Raw genomic sequence first — 21835 nt, 5'->3', positions numbered from 1 at the left:
TTGCAATGAAACGACATATTTCACCATATCTTCAATGAAAAAGAAGCCTTTACAATTAAGGCAACAATGTCTTGTCTTCTCTTCCTAGTCTACTCTAATTGCTATTCTATCTGCTATTCTACTACCTATTCACCGACTATCAATTGTTTTCTCCCTATTGTCTATTAGCTAACCATTAGCTATTTTAAATGAGGAGTCAAGGCTTATATAGTGCCCTCAATACAATTCAATGGCTCAAATCAACTTATAATCAATGGCTGAGATTTTACAATGAAAACCCTAATTAGGGTTTGTTACAACAACTCAAATCTGGCCAATGAAATAATTGCATTATTTGGACACATGTCTTCTCTGGAATATTCGACCAATGGATAACCAGGGTAGGTACATCGAAGTTTGTGCCATCTTTGATGAGTCGGGTACATTGAATCTGGACACACTGAGGTGGACCAACCCGACTGGAGGAGTGATGACTGAGACGCCACCTTGTCTGACACTTGCAACTTGGTCGATGTTCAATTTGATGATGCTGAGAAGCTAACTTTAATTAACTCTTCTGGAACTGTCTGCTTCTTCAATGAACCCTTGCTTTAACCTCCTTTGTCTTTGATGTGCAGGATAGATGGTGTACCTTTCCTTCAAATGCTGGACTGGAAGAGGTCGTCCCTGATGATGCTGGACTGGAGAAGGTCGTCCTTGTTGATGCTGAACTGGAGAAGGTCATCCTTGTTGATGTTGGACTGGAGAAGGTCGTCCTTGTCTTGGCTTGATCTTCTTTCATCTGTAAAAACAAATCAAAAGATGATTAAGGACATAATAAATTCATTTCAACATAGTATTTCACACCTTAAATCATCAACAAAAGATATTAAAATGAAGTTAGTTCAAGACTCTTTCTAGGGACAGGCCCTATCCAGAATTTCGCTCTGGACCCTTTGGAAGGGTCCAGAGCGAAATTCCAATTTTAGCTCAAAATTTGCATCTTTGGTGGATAAACATCTTTTCAAGGCATTCCAAATAGCTTCTCTCATCCTAGTCTAGGCCTGACTTAGCACAAAATTTGGAGAAAAGGATGGTTTTAGTGTTTTTCGCTCTGGACCCTTTGGAAGGGTCAGGAGCGATTTTCAAGTTTTGAGCATGTTCCTCCATCCTTTCAACTTCAATTCACCTCCAAGACTAAGGACACATTGCCTCACTCCTATTTAGGCCATAAAAATCAAAATTTTAACTTGTCTTGCAAAGAAAGTAGGTGATCCTAAGATTTTCGCTCTGGACCCTTTGGAAGGGTCAGGAGCGAAATCCTTGGTTTGGGCTAATTTCCATCATTTTTCAACATCAATTAACTTCAAAAGGCAAGAACATGTCTCCTTGCACCCATCCAAGCCATGAAAACCTATTTGACTAGACTTGCAAGGAAAATAGGTGGTTTTAAGATTTTCACTCTGGACCCTTTGGAAGGGTCAGGAGCGAAAATCACTTTTTGGCTCAATTCCTTCACGTTTGATAATCATTGCCAAGTCAAAGTCATTCCTGAGGACCTCTCCCATCAAAACTCGCCCTAGTCAGCACTTGGCTTGGCACAAAATTGGGAAAAAAGGTGATTTAGAGAAAATTCACTCTGGACCCTTTGGAAGGGTCAGGAGCGAATTTCTTAATTTAGGCTTATTCCTCCATCATTTCAAGTTGCATTCACCTCAAAAGGCTAGAAAACACTTCTCCTCTCACGTCCAACCCAAGTTTGACTTGATTTTGCAAGGGAAAATAGGTGTTTGAAGAATTTTCGCCCTGGACCCTTTGGAAGGGTCGAGCGATTTTCATCATTTGGCTCAATTCCTTCAACTTCAATGGTTTCTAGCAACTTGAAGTCACTCTCAAGGGCAACTCCTTTTTTATTTTACCTTAGCCCACACTTGATCTAGCACAAAGTTGATAGCAAAAAGAGATTTTGAGAAAATTCGCTCTGGACCCTTTGGAAGGGTCAGGAGCGAAAATCTCATTCTTGACCAAAAATCATGATTCTTTCAACTTGAAACTTCATTGCAAGGTAAATATCATCTATCTTCGCCCTAGGAACAAGTTTTTAAGCCCAAGAAAGGTCAAAAAGTAGGCTTGTAAGGAATTTCACTCTGGACCCTTTGGAAGGGTCAGGAGCGAAATTTCCTTTCTTGGCTAAAATCCTTCATTTTCATAGCTACCAAACACTCTCAAAGGCAAGATCATGTTCATTCTCCTTCTCATCATGCCTTGGACACCAAATTTTAGCCAAACAAGGAAAGAAATGCATCTTAGGGAGATTTTCGCTCTGGACCCTTTGGAAGGGTCAAGAGCGAAAATCAAGATTTGTGTTAGATTCTTCATTTCTCCAATTCAAAAACCACCTCAAGAAGCAAAGACATGCTATCTCACGCCATAACAAACCAAGGACTGGACCTCCTTCAATGGAAAAATACGTGTTTTTAGGAATTTCGCTCTAGACCCTTTGGAAGGGTCAGGAGCGAAATTCATCTTTTGGTCCAAAATCCTTCACATTTCAATGCTTTCAAACATTTCCAAAGGCCACAAGATGTCTATCCTACCTTTCAAGATACCCTGCAAATCAAGATTTGGTCAAACTAAGGAGGAAATGAACTTTAGGAGGATTTTCGCTCTGGACCCTTTGGAAGGGTCAGGAGCGAAAATTTCATTCTAGGCTAGATTACTCACTTTTCCAACTTCAAACCACCTCAAGAAGCAAACTTAGATCATTTTCCACCTAAGGAACAAGGTTTCAAGGTCAAACAAGGTAGCAAATGAAGTTTATGATGAATTTCGCTCTAGACCCTTTGGAAGGGTCAGGAGCGAAATTCTCCTTTAGGCCAAAATCTTGTTCTTCAAAATCATCGAACTCCACCTCAAGGCAAAAAACATACTAGTTTATCATCCAACGTGCCTTAGAAACCATCACTTAATCAAAATTAAGAAGGAAATGAGAGCTACAAAGATTTTCGCTCTAGACCCTTTGGAAGGGTCAGGAGCGAAAATCACTTTTTGGGTTGGATCCTTGACTTTTCCTATTTTCATCCTCTTTGGGAGGCAAACATATATCCTTCCTCATGCATCTCCACCTTGGTCTTGACTCTTACTAAAGGAAAAATGAGTGTTTTCAAGAATTTCGCTCTGGACCCTTTGGAAGGGTCAGGAGCAAAATTCATCTTCTTGACTAAAATCCTTCATCTTTCAATCTTGACAAGGCTAGAACATTCAAAAATACCTTCAAACACGCCTTAGGAACTAGAAATTTGGCCTTGATAAGTGAGAATTTGAGGTCTTCAAGGATTTTTGCTTTGGACCCTTTGGAAGGGTCAGGAGCGAAATCCCTATTCTTGGCCAAGATCCTAACTTCATTTTCACATTTCTTCATTCAAACATGCGCTTTTACCTTCATTCAAGCCTGGGAATGCGTTAGTTCTAGGTTTTGGTCAAAGTAGAATGTCTTATGGAGAATTTTGCTCTAGACCCTTTGGAAGGGTCAGGAGCAAAATTCGCTTTGGACCCTTTGGAAGGGTCAGGAGCGAAATTTGACATTTTGGACTCTCCGTCAAGATCATTTTATGGAATATAACATTTAAGTATAAGTGAAAGAATCACTTATACTTTAAGTTATATTCCATATATACTTCCAGGATGTTTGAGAGTGGTTTCGGACCTCCAGGAGTTATATTGCAAAATCTAGTTTTTGAAGGATTCTTCAGTTTTCCAGACTTAGTCAAATTTCAGGATCAAGACATTCTAGACTTAGCCAAATTTCAGGATCAGGACATTCCAGACTTAGCCAAATTTCAGGGCATTTGAAGATCAGACTTCATCACTCACCAACTTGACCTAGCTTGGACCTTCAAGAATGATACTCACTCACCAAGCAAGACACAATTAGCAACAAGATCAAAACCAAGCCCTAAGGAAGACTTTCAAAGAAACCCTAATTCTAGGGCCCCAAAGACCCAACTTAGCTCAAGCAGAGCCTACTATCCAGGTGATCCCCTTGGCGACACTTGAAAAGCAAAGGCTAACAGACAAAACTCTAAAACCTAGAAAGCAAAACCCCACAAAGCGAAAAAAGTAGGGGTCCCCATTTGCAATGGGGCGATGTGTGAATACGTCACAACAGGTACATATGAAGTTAACAATCTCAGTAGGGCAATTACTTTAAGACAGCACTACTTAATATCAAAATGGCTAAAGAAGATTTTGTTATTTCCTACTTTATGAGAATTTCAAAACTAAAGAATCAGCTAGGTTTAATTGGCCATAACATGGAAGACAAAGACCTTATCATGATTGCCCTAAATGGTCTACCTCACTCATGGGAGTCATTTATCCAAACCATAAGTGGCAGGACCGGGTTATCTTCCCTTGATCGCCTTAAAAATGATTGCATCCAAGAAGAGTCTCGCCTCATCACAAGAGGGCAAACCAAAAGTCCCCATGTAGATGATCATCACATGCTTGCAGCTCAATGCAAGAAAGGGGGAAATTGGAAGAAACCTTATCCAAAAAGAAATAGGGAATTCAGACCATTTAGTTCCCAACACCCTTGGAAGAAACCAAGAGATACCTCGCGTGTCCGATGCTTTAGATGTGACAAATTTGGTCACTATGCTAAAGAATGTCAGAATAACCCTAACCAAAGTGAAGCCGACCTAACTGAAGTCTCGGAACAAAATGATGACTTCTTATTCATCTCCGCTCTGTCTAGCAGTGTTCCCTCAGATAGCAATACATGGTTGATTGACAGTGGTGCCTCCAGACACGTCACAAGTTACTGTGATCACCTTTCAAGCTTAGTAGAAAAGGATACCAACCTTCACGTGGTAATTGGTGATGACGCTCGTTATTCGGTAAGAGGTTCTGGCTCTACTTCTCTGAATTTAGATTCTAGTATTTCCTTGCACCTCGGTGATATCTTGTTTGTTCCTGGAATTAAAAGAAACCTAATTTCCATTTCTACTCTAGAAGATAAAGGTTATCAAATTGCATTTTCTGAGGGAAAAGTTCTTGCTTGACCTAAGAAAGCTAGTTTTAAATCTACTCATATAATTGGTCATAGATATGATAGTCTTTATAAGCTCTCTACTAACCCTATTCAAGCCCTTATTAATGAGGCTCCGGAATCCTGTGAGTTATGGCATAGAAGACTTGGACACTTACATTATCAAGCTCTTCCATCCCTTGAAAAGTTAGTCAAAGGTATGCCTAAACTCAGTCAAATTCATGATAACACTTGTAAAGGTTGTGCTATAGGCAAAAATGTTAAAAGTCCATTTCATAAAAGTGAAAATAGAGCTAAAGACAAACTAGAACTTGTTCACTCTGATTTATGTGGTCCTATGTCTATAGCATCTCCTAGTGGATTTTTTTATTACGTAATTTTCCTAGATGATTTTTCTAGGAAAACTTGGATCTACTTCTTGAAATCTAAAGAATCTGATGAAGTCTGAAGTAAATTTAAAGAGTTTAAAGCATTAACTGAAAACTCCTCTGGTAAAAGAATTAAATGTTTAAGATCTGACAATGGAGGTGAGTACACCTCCGGTAGCTTTTATGATTTTTGTGTTGAGTCAGGAATTAAGAGGGAGTTTTGTGTTCCATACAATCCTCAACAAAATGGTGTTGCTGAAAGAAAGAATAGGACTATTGTGGAGGCTGCAAAGGCTATGATCCACGATCAAGACTTGCAGACCTTCCTATGGGCTGAGGCTTCTAGAACAGCAGTGTATATCCAAAATAGATGTCCTCATCGTGTTCTAAAGAACATGACCCCGAAAGAAGCCTTCACAGGATCCAAACCAGACATTAGTCACCTCAGAATCTTTGGAAGTCCCGTTTATGTTCATGTGCCCAAGGAAAAGCGATCAAAGTTGGAACCCTCCAGAAAGAAAGGCATGCTAGTCGGGTACAGTGAATCCTCCAAGGCATTCAGGATTTACATCCCAGGTCAAAGGTATGTTGAGGTAAGTAGGGATGTTACATTTGAAGAAGACATTGTTTTTAAGAAATCGAAAGGTTCTTGTGTTATTGATGAAGCTAATGACAATCAAGATATAAATGTTGATACTAACCCTGAGATTCAGAGGAAGCAAGTTGAACCTACACCTCAAGATGATCATGATGATCCACCAGAGCCCATGAATCCCACAGATATTCCTAGTGACATTGTCATTACCAAAAAGAGGCCTCTTTGGGTAAGAAACACCATTCAAGAAGCTGAAAGATTTGCTGCTCCAAGTGGCACCTTTCGTGAAACTAAGAGACCTCAGGTATTCTCCAACTACATTGCTTTGATGTGCAATCTCATTGAAACTGAACCTTGCAATGTTGAAGAAGCCATGATTCATCATGCCTGGAAGCTTGCTATGGATGAAGAATATCAGTCAATCATCAAGAATGATGTGTGAGACATTGTGCCAAGACCCAAAGGTAAATCTGTTGTTTCCTCTAAATGGTTATTTAAAATTAAACATAATGCTGATGGTAGTATTGAAAAATATAAGGCTAGATTTGTAGCTCGTGGTTTTTCTCAAAAGGAAGGCATAGACTATGAAGAAACATTTGCTCCTGTTGCTAGATATACTTCTATTAGAGCGATAATAGCCATTGCTGCTGCTAGGGGTTGGAAACTACACCAGATGGATGTTAAGACTGCTTTCCTCAATGGTGTCATTGAAGAAGAAGTCTATATTGAGCAACCTGAGGGTTATGAGATTCGGGATAGATTAACCCATGTGTGCAGGTTAAAGAAAGCTCTGTATGGCCTTAAACAAGCTCCTCGTGCTTGGTATGAAAGAATTGATAAATACTTGCTAAGTCTAGGCTTTTGTAAAAATGATGCTAACTCTAACATATACTTTAAGGTAGCCAATGATGAAATGTTAATTCTAGTTCTTTATGTGGATGACTTATTCCTTACTGGTAAAGATGAACTTATTATTAGATGCAAGAAAGAACTAGCTCCAGAATTTGAAATGAAAGATTTAGGTCTAATGCATTATTTTCTAGGCCTAGAAGTATGGCAAAGATCTAACGAAATTTTTCTAAGTCAAGGAAAGTATGCTATTGACATTTTGAAAAGATTTAGAATGATGGATTGTAAACCCATGTCTACTCCTATGGAATCTAACTTAAAGAAGTTAAGTGTTTCTGCAGCTAACTCTGATTTTGCAGATCCATCTGAGTACCAGCAGTTGATTGGATCACTGATGTATCTAGTTAACACTAGACCAGACATATGTTTTGTTGTGAATGCTCTCAGCCAATTCATGAGCATGCCCAAACATGTTCATCTTGTTGCAGCCAAGCACATCCTAAGATACCTGCGAGGCACAATTGGTTTTGGGCTGAAGTATCCACTTAACACTCCAATAACCTTGGAAGGTTATTCAGATGCAGACTGGGCTGGAAGCGTCAAAGACAAAAAAAGCACCTCCGGTATTTGTTTTAGCTTGGGATCTGCAATGATCTCTTGGGCTTGCAGAAAACAATCCTCAGTGGCATTGAGTACTGCTGAAGCTGAGTATATTGCAGCAAGTGTAGCTTCCAGAGAAGCAGTGTGGCTTCGTAAGCTTCTTGTTGGGCTGTTTGGTCAGCCATGGGATCCTACCGTTATTCACTATGATAACCAGAGTTGTATTAAAATGTCTATCAATCCAGTGTTTCATGACAGGTCAAAACATGTGGAAACCCACTATCATTTCATTCGGGATATGGTGCAAATAGGTGCTATTCAGCTGAAGTATGTCAGCACTGATGAGCAGGTTGCAGATATTCTTACCAAGCTTCTATCCAAAGTGAAGTTTGTGTACTTCAAGGACAGACTTGGTATTGTGGAAAATGAAACCCTAATTAAGAGGGAGTCTTAATCTCAGTGATTCATTGTGTTGTATCAACCATCCTCTGCGGGCAATGTAAGGTGGTATTGTAAACTTCTCAGGGAGAAGTATAATTATTAACCATCCTCTGCGGGCAATGTAAGATGGTATTGTAAATGTTAACCACCCTCTGCAGGCAATGTAAGGTGGTATTGTAAACTTCTTAGGGAGAAGTGTAATTAGTAACCATCCTCTGCGGGCAATGTAAGATGGTATTGTAAATGTTAAACCATCCTCTGCAGGCAATGTAAGATGGTATTGTAAAAACTTCTCAGGGAGAAGTGTAATTGTTAAACCATCCTCTGCGGGCAATGTAAGATGGTATTAGTGTAATTGTTGACCATCCTCTGCGGGCAATGTAAGATGGTAGAAAAGATCCTCTCCACCCTCTGCGGGCAATGCAAGGTGGATCCAGTCTATGCTTGTGTGCAAGACGGAAGATTATGGTTATGATTCTCTGCCCTAATTAAGAGGGAGTGTTGTTTATAATTAGGGCCTAGCGGATTCCAATTGCCTTGGGCAACATTGAAATACGCCTAAGGGGGCTAGCCCCTTCTCCAATATATAGGACCAGGCCCTATACCCTTTGGCTACTCCAAAAGGTCTCCACGCTACACCTTGATAGGGTCGACCCTATCCTCTACAAACAAAAGAAATTAAATAAATTAATTTACAAATTAAAAGGGTAAAGCCGACTTGATTAGAGGGTTTGCTCTCCTATAAATAAAGCATACACTCCTCACAATGGCAATCAATGCAGTTCAAGTAAAACGCGAAATACAAATGCAAGATAGCGAATTCCTTTGTGAGAAGCAGAATATAGCGAACTTCTTGGTGAACAGCAGATCACAGCGAAATCCATTCATACACAGCAGATCACAGCAAACTCCATTCATACACAGCAGATTACCAGTTAGGTTACAGCGAACTCCATTTATGTGCAGCAGATCACCAATTAGATCACAGCAGACAGCAAGTTATCATTAAAACAGTGATCTCCATTGGAGGCTCAAGCAAAGGACTGTGATCTAGTTGGAAGGTGCAATTAACCCTTGTTATGCACAGCAAGACAAGGTAGAAGGGCTGCAAATCATGATCACTGCCAGCAAGCTAGTTGTGTAACATTCTGTATCATCTTCCTTGTGACTGCAACCTCTATACTCCAGATAAGTGTGTAATTATCAATTGAATCTAAAACCATAATCAGATCTGAGGATCTTTTCTGGCTAGGTCTTTCCTCCTAGGAGGTTTTCCTAGGGTATCTTTGTCTTGTCTTTATGCATTCATTTCTTACTATGCTTAAATCTGGAAAACAATAAATCTAATTAAACCTAGTTAGTAACAAATTCTGATTTTCTGAGTGTTATCTAATCTGAAAGTACTAAAATTAACAGATAGACACGCCTTTGCTCTTGCTTCCACAAAAAATGTAGTGCAATCTCCAATTCCTCACTTTTTGACATAACTTTTAATATTTATAGTTAAAAACTTAAAAGTGTAAAATTTCCTTGTTCCCACAAGGGCCTTATACGTGGAGTGACCATGCTGGCCAGGTTGGGACTTTAAAGTTACATTTAGCTTTTACCTTTTTATTTCCTCATTTCCTTTTTAAATGCTAAAGACAGCTTCACAGTCTAATGTGCCTTGAATTGAATCATAGTTGTGACAATACAAAAACCCAATGACACCTTACAATAATTTAGTGTGAAATCATAGTAGGATCGATAATATTCACTTTACATGGTAATAACAAGAGCACAGAAACATATAAAAGGTAATAGGGTGAGCACCAGATGTAACCAAATATTCTATTTGTCTTAAAACAAAGAATGGCATACAACGAAATCATGCTTACAAGATGATCAAATGGTGGTGAGAGATTAGGCACCACAAGTAGGGTATAGCCCTATTGGATACCAGCTTATTAGAAACCCTAATGATAAAGTATAATAACAGAACCTGATAATGTTGTCCATTAATGGTTACAAAAAAAATTACAACATGAATATCCCCATTACTGCTGGCTTGCAAACATTAACCAAGCAAGACATCATTACATTACCAGCCACCTTAACTTTCCTCAACTCCAACAAAATTTTGAATTTGAAAGCTTGATTATATCAAGGGATTTGACAAAAATTGTCTACGCCCTAGTGTTGTGTCTTAGCATAATCCATTTGAACAACATAACCCTAGAGCAATTGTTAAATATAATATTGGATAGCACTTCAATTGTCCAATCTCAACATTATAGGTTGCTCCTGTCAAAATTTGAGCTTTAAAAATCAACCCAAATCCAACTGCCTCCAGCCAGGTTGTGACAACCCCTTTGTACTCTAGCTTGGTGACAAAACAGCAATGTTGCATTGCTTCTTACTGAAAATAAGGACCAACGTCTAAGCCAAGATGATAAACCAATCCTGCAGAAGACCTTCTATTATTAAATATCTAATGCAATGTGTCTATGTAACCAAGAAAACTAACTTCATCCCCCACAAAAATTATGTCTACAAAGCATAGCCCTCTCCTTAGAACTGAATATATACTTAGAAAATAGAGTGACAACATAGGAAACATCCACTCTAATATGAATCATGTCAATCAAACTACCCAGCATTTATGTATACAGTGTAGCACCAACATCCTCTAGAATACAAAAGGCAATCAATTAAAATTGAAAATCGAAAGGAATACGTGACTTTTTACTTGGCCCAATGCACACTTGCGATGTACAAGAAAAATGGCATCTTGCATATTGAGAAAGAGAAGTAAAAAGACTAATTTGTCACATTAAAGGTTCATTTTATATTATTTTTTACACATGAACCATGTCAATGCCACTCCCAACGATAAACAAGTCATCAAAATGCAAGAGAGCAATCAAGAGTTCACCATTGACATGTGTACAAGTTGCGGTTGGACTGCTCCCAAACCAAACCAGCATAACGAAGTAGACAAAAACCTTTTGTTGGCAAGTTGTAGAAACTTGCTTCAAACCATACAACGAGTTCTTCAATTTGCATGCAAAAGGAAAAAAAAAATGGTCTAATAAAGCCTTACAGTTGCATACGAGTCTCTTTGGTTTCCGCTAAGGAAAGCAGCTTTGACATCCATATGGTGCACATTGTCAACAATGAAAATTGTCCTAGGCTTGTTAGGACTAATTTTATTCTTCTAAATTCCTCATAATTACATAATTTTTAATTATTTAATTATTACTTCTTCTAAAATCTTTAAAAAAATTTATATTATTTAATTAAAATTCATTATTCGTCCTTAATCAATCAGTTTTCATCATTCTTCTACGATTAAATAATTATCCTAATTGTTTAATCCCTCTAATTGTTTTCATAATTATTTAATCCCTTCATTCAAAAACATCATAACTAAATTAATTCGAAATTTATTTAATTATTTACCAAATGTAGGCAAAATAAATAAATTTTTTCTATTTATTTTCAACCCCACTTAACTCTTCCACTTGCTAATTTGTCTCCACACTTAACTCTTCCCTTTTTCTATTTTAATTCCTCTCTTTCTCCACTTAACTTATTCCTCACTACTCCTTTCCTCCACTTTCAAATGGCATATTTTCATTTAACTCTTCCTCATTTCTATTTCCTCCTCCACTTGCAAATGCAGCTTTCCCATTTGCCATCGCTTAACTCATCCTCTCAAGTGTTCTCGTCTGTTAATTGCCAATCAATCTTGTCCATTCAATCAACCTTCGCAGCCTATAAATTGAGGTCACAATCTTCATTTTCAACAACCATGCCTCTCCAATATTCTCGTTATCATATCAGTCCATCATTGCTTTCGTGCATTTGTGCATTTTTAGTTTATGAGAGCAACATCACAATAGAGAAATAAGAAGAAACAGTGTAGTGCCATCAAAGGAGTGCTATGAATTTTGTTTCGCTATGAATTTAGTTTTGTTTATTTCATCGATACTGCAGGCCAGACTCAGGAGTCATTGGGCACATCAACAGAGATCTGGGGGACAGCAAAAGGGTCTAAGATACCAAACAATCTGCTCACAGTTTACCGCATTCATTATCCGATCATCAATCTAACCTTCCAGATTTGCCATATGGTGTTCAGTTAGTTGGTATCTACCCCATGTAATTCTTAACTTAGCATTTCCAGATCAATATATTTATATTCTTTAAAATCCCAGTGCTATTGGTGAATAAATAAGTTGAGTTTTCTATATTGTTAGTTCCATTTTGATTGCTACAGTTCAAGGTTGTGATAAGCAGCTGCAGCTGTCTATATTTATACCATTTCAGTTTGCATAATTTAGATAAAAATCAGAAAATAGCAAAAATTATAAAAGGGGACATCACATACATTATACCACATTCTTTTAATTGAATTGTGTTGCAATTCAATGGAGTCTAACACAATGATTAGACATATCAAATATAAATACAAGTTGCTCAACTTGTAAAAATAAACTTCTTATGGCTTCTAATATAATTAGCACTCGCCATAAACTTAAAAAAGGGTGACGTTGAAGCTTGGGTAGATATGGAATATTAAAGACAATAATCTTATCAATAATGTTAAAATTGAACCTTACATCCTAAATTCTAATAGAGTTCCAAAAAATTACAGAATTATTAATAAGAGGAAGTAGCGATATTACAAATACTTTGTTAACCCTAGTTTGACCAATCAAAATTTTTGTTTCAATATTGTCAACTTGAATAAAATGAATATTGTTAAAATAAGTACTAATGTTTACAGCATGCACAATGAAAATGGGCATTGGACTAATCCAAAAACTCCTTGGAACATTCAAATTTGTAAAATTTACAATACTAATGATGTTAGGCACGAACAACATCTTCTTCTAACTTGCCCTACCCTTAATATTGGAAGAAGAATATTCAAACAATTTCATCATTCAAATAATAATCAAGAACTTCTAACTTACAAGAATCAAATTTCCTTGAGTACTTTCACTTCTAAGATGTTGAATTTTAGAAATGATGCTATAAGGATTTTTTTGTCTTCTATGGAAATGAATGGCTACTAAATTATATCCCTCTCCTTTTATAGTGCATTCCCAACACATTTAATGGCACTTTCGAACCATGAGAAACATAAGGATTGTAACATTGATAGCAATCACAATGATGACTCTTCTACCTATGACAAATTTTAGACATGAATGATTGGAGCCTAGAGGGATGGCAATAAATTGTATAATGATAAGAACGACTTTGGTGATATTTGTATAGTGAAGTCAAAAGACATGTTACATTATATAATTGAAGATTCATTTCAAAGGTCCTATAGACCAATTTGATTTAAAGGACATTAAAATTCATCATTCTGCATGGACTGATTCATCATAATAATTTCCCAGCATATCTTTTTTTCCCTATATTTAATGTGATACGTAAAGCATTCTCTCAAGACTTGAAATTGTTCTTCACCACATTTCCATTTTCAGGGCACAAAATTTGATACCTAGTTACAATATTAAAATGCCTGAGGCTGAAACACAACCTAGAAAAAAACTTCAAACTTAACTCAAGATAGTGAAGTCAAAACACGTGATTGCAAAATTGAACAGGAACAAATTTTGAGTTGGGACGCGTTAATAATTTAATTAGTAGGCGAAAACTGTGAGATCAAGATGAAGAATGAAGATGAGAAATAAGGAGACCATATCAAAGACCAATAATTTTTGGTCAAGAGAAATCCATTGGTGAGAGGTAGGGAAATCATCATACAGGATTAACAAGAGCTATAGGAAGATATGTTTATATTTGTGACTCAAAGACATCGCTCCCTTCAATTTTGGGGTTCTCTCCATATTCCAGATTCTGGTTCTCATTGGTTTTTCATTTAATAAGTCAACAGATTAATTAACTTTGAAAGAACAACAATTTGTCGAGGAAGTTATTTTCCTCTATGCTTGCTGTTTACTGCCAATTATGTTTTCAGTTTTTGAAAAATCTTCCTAATGTCAAAGGTTTGTGGCTACCTTGCCAGCATTTGTATGGGATCATTGTGGCTTTCACATTAACTTGATATAAAATTCATTTGAGTATGCGGTCACTGACAAGATCACTTAGAGTGTTAAGATTGTTTCTCACTGGGCCCTACTGGACTTGTCTAGAATACAGGAAGTAATGCAGTTCTCTGGTGTTTTGTTCATTGTTGATATTGAAATATGCTACTTCGGTCCTAATGTTCCACTAGAAGATTCTGGCAGTTGCTCTGTTGTGCTCTTTGTGTGCAAATTATAGTCATTGTGTGCTGGCAATTACTTATTTTAATAAATATAAACTTTGTCCAAAATCATAACATGACAATAGATGTTCAAAGTCACTGTGAAGGTGTTGCAAGGTGTGCGCCCTTGGTCTCCTTGTGTTGTATAGTGCAATGCTCAGGTTTGTGACATAGCTTAACCACCTTCAGTAGATTTCATAAGTCTAGTGGTTGTATCGGGCATTAATAGGTCGATCTTTTGGTGCAACAGCAACCGTACTTCTAACAAGTGGTATCAGAGCCTAGGTCACAAGTTCAAACCCCTCACTTGCACTGGAGGGGGATTGTTGCAAGGTGTGCACCCTTGGTCTCCTTGTGTTGTGCAACACAACACTCAGGTTTGTGACATGGCTTAACCGCCTCCTGTGGATTCTATAAGTCTAGTGGTTGCATCGGGCATTAATAGGTCAATCTTTTGGTGCAACGGCAACCATACTTCTAACAAAAGGATCTGAGATACCGCTTGCAGATAGGTCTTGGGTCATAGTGGTTATATTTTGATCCAGAGGCTTTATTCAGTTTTCTGTTCTTTAGTAGAGATAAAAACAGTGAACCGGCTTGAAATTTTGATGATGTTCAACTGCAACATCATCCCCGGTTCTATGAAAGCATTAGAAAAGTTACAGTAAAGGTCTTTGCTTCAGTTTGACAAGAGTTTCTAGCACACTGATATAGATTAAGATTGTTTTGCTGGCTCCGAGGATGTTTTCCAATAAAATATTGATTTTATTTTTACTTTCTTTCCTGAAGAGTCTTGATCTTCTTTAGACATCATTTGGGAATCAGTTAGGATATTATTGTTTCAATGCTCTTCTCTGTCTGGAGACTCTGCAATAATTTGTAAACGAGATTGAAATAATTTTGCACCAAGGTAACTATCAAGTAATAGATTGTAATATTCATTAGGCTCTTCAAAACAAAAGAAGATTGCTCAGATGCTTCTTCAAGCTTTGGGTTTTTCTGAGATGCTTTCCTTTGGTGTAAGTGGATATCAATGTATCATTCTACTGATTTTGAAATTGATTAATTTTGTAGCATTCTATAAGCCAACTTTGGGGAGTTTCATATAATCCCTAAAATCTCGCTCGATTTATCCAGTTCATCTAACAATGAAGAATCCAACTTACAGGTTCAGTTGAATAACGTTGATGAGATATGTTTTGACGGTAAGATACACTACTCCCATGACTTCCATTATTGCTCATCCTGTCTAAGATATTGTATTGTGAAAATGTTAGAAATGAAGATGACCCGATAAAAAGATGATACAGTTGTTTATGCCATACAGGTACAGTTGATTGGTTGAGTATTTACACTGAATAAAACCCAAGATCTATTTAACAAAACTTTTGGATATTTATCCTTTTACCATGGAGTTTTTGATCAGCATAAAAAATAGACACGTCGAGACAGTAACCACAGTAAACTAAGAAGCTCGTGACATGGCAGCTTCTAAATTCCTCAGATTCCTAATTCATTTGATGCCAACAAACAAGTCCCAGCAACAATCCGTAACAAAAGAATGGATAGTGCTAAGTGGGCACATCCATAAGAACATGCCCAGGTTTAAGTATTCCCACCACAATAAGGTGGTCTGTAACTCCAGACATTTCATGAGTTTGGATCTAGAAATAATGAAGACCACTGGAGTGTGCTTCAAGTTATCCGGCAGCATCATCCAATATTTACTAAGCGAAAATATTGTGGATACCGCTAGACTTTTTCATTCAGATCTATTACTAATTCTTTATTTGGGATTGACTACATCCTTCCGCTTTGTAATTCATTTTTAAGATATAAAACAAAAGCATTATTAAAATTAGCATGAGCAAAACAAGCAAAAAAAAATTCTTAGGGCACTTATGAGTTCTTAGAACACTCCAGCTCTTGCCCATTGAAGATCACTGGAGTCGGGATTCTTGGTAAACGAGATCCAAAAAATCAGTAAGAGAAATTTAATATAGCATGGCATGGATTAATGGTGAAAGTATTTAGTAATGAACTCTTAATGCCCATTAGCTTCAGTCTCCTGGTGAATGGAAGCCTTTGGAACAGCAAAAAAGGTAATCATTGGAAGCCTGGATACCAGAGCCCAAGACAGAAGACGATAATGATAAAAGTAAAACCCTGATATCAGATTCACATGCAAGCCCGGCAATCTAGTTTTGGTTACAGAAATTTCTAGGGCTATTGATGTCTCATGTTATAGTGGATTTAAGTCAGTCATACTACTTTGTGTCCTCCTCAGTTCTCTGCGATTGAACTCGTGGATTTTATAGAAATCGATTCGATATGATTCATATAAAAACAAGGAAGCCCATTGTGATTGTACTGGAGAAAGATAACTAGAGCTACATTTAGCAGACAACATGGAATGAGAAGTAAAGAAATTGAAAATATATTAGTTCTGCACCCACCTTGAATCTTAGAAAAATTGAATCTTTTCAAAGAATGCCTAGCAGAGATCCCGGTGGATAACATGTTAGATCCTTTTGCTGTGGAAATACATGGCGACAATGTCTGCCCGCATGCTGCCGAGGCTGCCATCGCTTGTTTCAATAAATCTTTCAAACATATAAATGAATAAATGTCTTAACAGACCAGAGTGGTATCAACGGTCTTCCAATTTCAAATGGCAAATTCGGACTTTAGTTAAATACCACAATATTACTCTCTTCATTTTATTTTTGCGGTGGATGTGCTCAGCGTAGTGATGTGTGAAAACAACTGTATTAATTGAATATTATTATTTTAAATAATTATAAGTAGAAGAGATTAATAATATATTCTAGAGATAAGTGATGAAGTGCTCTATAATGGATGGTTCATAACATACAACAAGGTTTTACAAATGGGTTTGGAAGAAACTCCGAGGAAGGATCAATGCTTCACCCCTATGAGCATCACCTAGATGCAATGAGTGCTAAGTGTACCATTCATTCTCACGAGAGATGGGTTCTTGTGAACCGTACCACTCAGTGCTGCACTCACAAGAGACTGCCAGTGATATGCTGGAGGAAGGTGGGGATGACGTCAAGTCCGCATGGCCCTTATGGGTTGGGCCACACACGTGCTACAATGGCAATGACAATGGGAAGGCCGTAAGGCGGAGCAAATCCAGAAAGGTTGCCTCAGTTCGGATTGTTCTCGGCAACTCGAGAACATGAAGTTGGAATCGCTAGTAATCGCGGATCAACATGCCGCGGTGAATATGTACCCGGGCCCTGTACACACCGCCCGTCACAACCTGGGAATTGGTTTCGCCCGAAGCATCGGACCAAGAATCACCAATCCCAATCCCCCCCACCACTATAGTAGTGGTAGGGGTGGCCCTACCCCTACTAAGATAGTTGGATAGTTGGGTTTGGTCCTATTGGCGCATACCACAGTGGGGTCTTCGACTGGGGTGAAGTCGTAACAAGGTAGCTGTAGGGGAACCTGTGGCTGGATCGAATCCCACTCCCTAAATCGTAATCCTGTGGCCCGATAGTTGGATGATAATGCTACAACAAAGCTAGGATGATAATGAAAAAAGAGAAAAAAGATCGAGACTTTCCCATACACGCATGCGATCGCGCCACCTACCCAGTGGTGCTGGTACACATATCGACCCATCCGAGCATAAAGGCCAAGGAGAGGAGAGGCAGTTGGAAACACGGAGGATCGATCACATCTTCTCGACTGCTTGTACGCACGAGTCCCCCTTTAGAATAGTAGGGCTCACTCAAATCCTTGGCATTGGAGGAAGGGTTGGGTGGGTTGGGGTGGGTGGGAGGCCCCTACGGGCCGTAACCTTAACGATATTGACGGTTACGGGCCCCCCAGTCGACGATTCTGGCCCTTATTAGAGCAGGTTTAAGTCCACGAATTCACTTATTAAGCTCGATTCTAGAACCCCCGTAGGGGGGAGCTCGGAGTTTTGCTGACACTACTCATGAATCATGGGTCAATGAGTTTGACTCAAAAACTACATAGTTGAATCGTGATAGCAATATCATAACATTCTAGAGAGTCATATAAGAAAATAGAAGAAAGTATTTATATATCCCAAAAGAAACAAATATCAAGTGGAAGAGATTAATTCAAATTCATTTACATTGGAAGTAGAAAATTGCATGTTATTAAGTAGTAAATTCAATGTGAGCATAACAGGGTGGACAAGCTTAAATATCAAGTGGGAGAGATTAATTAAAATTCATTTGTACATTGGAAGTAGAAAATTGAATGTTATTAAATAGTAAATTGAATGTGAGCGTAACATGATGGACAAGTTGTAAATTTTAATGTAAAAACTAAATCTAACTAAAATGATTTTGGTATTAAAATAAATTGAAAAAAGAACATGTATAGAGTAATTTATTTTGCAAGGTGTTATCATGTAACTTTGTTCTTTGCTATCTATGTAGAACATTGGAAAATATGTAATAATAAGTTTCTATCTTAAAAGTAGAAAGTAGGGGCATAATAGTACTTTGATGATTGTAAAAAGTACTATCTTAAGATATTAATGAAAATAAAATATTTTAATGAAATAAATGTTTAATGAATTTTTTAATAAAAGTTCTAAGAAATAATGTAAAATTGAAATGGAAAGTAATAAAGGACAAGTGTTTCCTATGTAAAAGTAGTACTTAGTAGTTTATATAAGTGAAACAAAGATTTGACATGAATGTAAATATAACAAGAAGAATATACTAGCAATTGCACCTTGGTGTGTAATGGGTATGTCGTTGAAATGTGGAACGTCAATTAAGAAAAAAATTGGTTTTCCTTTTGCATACATTTGTGCAATGTATATTGTCAATTGGTAGGCTATTTAGGAAACGGTGTTGTTTATGCAACAATGTTCTTAATAATGAAGTGATGGCTTCAAATCAACTATGCATCTATACTTAGAGAGAGAGAGAGAGAGAGGGGTAAAAAGATACATATAGATAAAAAAAAAAAAATAACACTATTTTAAAAAGAGATAGAGAGCTATGGAGTGAATAAAAGGGAGATCTAAATAGATAGAGAGGGAGAGATGGAGTGATATAAATAAAAGGAGATATGGAGAGATAAAGAGGGATAGGGAGAGACATAGAGAGATATGGAGATAGAGGTAGACAGATAGGGATGGCAAGATATAGAGAGAGGAGTGAGAAGGAGGTATAGAAAATTAGAGAGAGAGTAAATAAGAGAGAGGTAGAGACATGAGAGAGACAGAGAGAGACAGATTGTCAACTAATAAAGAGGTATATATACAGGGATAGAGACGGTGAATGATAGAAAGATAGAGATAGAGATAGACATGTAGGGATAGAGATAAGGAGGGCGAAACAAGGAGTGTGAATTTATATATATATATATATATATATATAGATAGAGAGAGAGAGAGAGAGAGAGAGAGAGAGAGAGAGAGCCTAGGAAAGATAGAGGAAGATAGAAAGATAGAAAGACAGAGATAAATATATAGAAAAAAAAATTGGTCTATTTTTTACATACAATTAGACAAATGATGTTGTTTGTGCAACAAATATCTTAATGGAGAATTGATAGATTCAAATCAACAATGCATCTTCTTATATAGAGAGAGAGATGGTTAAGGAGACAGATATAGAGAGAAAGATAGAAATAGATATAGAAATGGAGATAGATAGGGAGAGGGAGAGAAAAAGAGAGGAGAGAGTGATAGATAGAGATGAAAGAGATAATATATAGAGGGAGAGACATAAATATAAAGATAGAGATAAGAAGTGATAGATAAAAAGAGGTAGAGAGAGAGATTGAAGCAGTAATAAGTGAGGAGGGACCTCAAAGTGGTCAATCTGGACCGGTCAGCAAGAGTAAACACAACAGAGACAATAAGATATGATGGAGGCAATGCAAAATAGATTGTTTTATTGCATTAAAATTGATTACAACCAACCGGTAACAACCGGGTTACAACATACCAGCTCACAGGCATGGTAGAACATACAGAATAGGTCACAACCGAGACCTTGAATCATAAGATCTATCTTCTACGCATAGTCTAGCTACTTGATTCTCTAATTGATTTATTCTAATGTGCAATTACAATTATATATATTGATCCAAAGGATCCAGTCGGCCCAAAAGGGATCAAAACCCAAAGAACAAGACCTGATGTGTAAAATAAACAAGGTTGGCCTTTGCCAAGAGATTCCTCCAGAAAATCCAAAGGATGGAACATAGATTGTGGGAAAAGGTCAACCACACGCCAAGGAACATCAGAATCAACGCCCAAGGCTCTACAAGCTTTGGAAGGGGTTCTGGTAGATTGCCAAAATAGGTCCAAGCAACTGGTAACGAGAACTGTCAACCGGTAACAAGAAATTGTCAAAGAAACCAATAGCGATATCTTGTCGAAAAATTATCCAAATGCGATGCGGTCAGGAAGCAAGAAAGATGATCAAGTCTTCAAGTAGAATCCAACTCCATAGGATCCGGTGAGCCAAAACTGGGACACACATAAAGAAAAACTGAAACTAGAAACAAAAAGCAAAACAAAAATAAAATATTTTTGGTTGATGCAAGATTGTTATGAACTGGGGATGCTCGTGCATCAGACATTCGGGGTTATTGAAAAAGTGAGCCTCGAGCACTTTGTTGGGGTCAAAGGAAAACCAAGGCAGTCTACCTCTACCTGAGAAATCCAAGATGAATCTTCAACTGGTATGTCCTTCCACTTCACAAGATACTCCTTATACTGACTACTTTGGGTACTACGCCCAATCCTACTATCCAAAATCTCTTCAATCTGATCTGGTTCCTTCCGGGGCAACTGTTTCTCCAAGTTTGCAACACTGTCCTCACTGAATTCTGGTTCACGATACTCATGTAGATCTGCAATGTCAAACATAGGTGAAATAATCAGATTATCTGGTAACTCCACTTCATATGCATTTCCAAAACTAAACTTCCTCAAAATCCTAGAAGGTCCAAACTTCTTCATCTGCAACTTGTTATAAGTTCCAATCAGGAATCTCTCTTTTCTCAGATATACCATCACTTCATTGCCAACTTCAAATTACTTATGTCTCCTCTTCTCATCTACCTTCTCCTTATACTTTTTGTTCATGTCTTCCAAATGTTGTTTAACCTGAATATGCAATGTTGCCATGTAATCTTCAAAGTCTTCTTCTTCTGAACTTCTTCGGTCTTCACTACAAATGTCTCTCAATTCTAATATACCTCTAAGATGCACTTCTATAACTATCTCAAAAAGTGTTCTTCCAGTACTTTTATTCACTGAATTGTTATAGGCAAACTCTGCTTGTGCAAGGATCAAATCCCAACTTCCGGTCTTATCTCCCACTAAACATCTCAGCAAATTTCCCAAACTTTGGTTAACTACTTATGTCTGTCCATCAATCTGTGGATGAAAACTAGAACTGAACTTCAAATATCTCTTCATCTTCTTCCAAAGTGTTCTCCAAAAATAACCAACAAACTTAGTGTCTTTGTCTGAAACTATGCTCTTAGGCAATCCATGCAATCTCACAACTTCCTTGGAAAAGAGGTCTGCTACATGCAATGCATCTGATGTCTTCTTACAAGGTATGAAATGAGCCATCTTCAAGAATCTATCCACTACCACAAATATAGAATCATTCTCTCTCGATGTCTTAGGCAATCCAAGTACA

General features: G+C 37.5%; 1 protein-coding gene across 2 annotated transcripts in view; it reads right to left on the bottom strand.

Moving 5' to 3' along the window:
• The window catches only part of LOC131078815 (6,7-dimethyl-8-ribityllumazine synthase, chloroplastic), a 46118-nt gene extending 29286 nt beyond the window's left edge, over window positions 1-16832 (bottom strand). Inside the window, exon 1 of one of the 2 annotated variants that reach the window (XM_058016591.2) lies at window positions 16607-16832. In XM_058016591.2, the coding sequence (XP_057872574.2) occupies window positions 16607-16736 (130 nt within the window). In that variant the 5' untranslated portion in view covers window positions 16737-16832. The remainder of the gene's footprint in view (window positions 1-16606) is intronic. The other variant, XM_058016589.2, reaches the window with a different exon arrangement.
• Between the last annotated feature and the right edge of the window lie 5003 nt (window positions 16833-21835).

The sequence above is a fragment of the Cryptomeria japonica genome, chromosome 2 (assembly GCF_030272615.1).
Source record: "Cryptomeria japonica chromosome 2, Sugi_1.0, whole genome shotgun sequence".
Lineage (NCBI taxonomy): Eukaryota > Viridiplantae > Streptophyta > Pinopsida > Cupressales > Cupressaceae > Cryptomeria > Cryptomeria japonica.
Note: the sequence above shows the minus strand (reverse complement) of the source record. Positions and strands in the feature narration are given on the sequence as shown.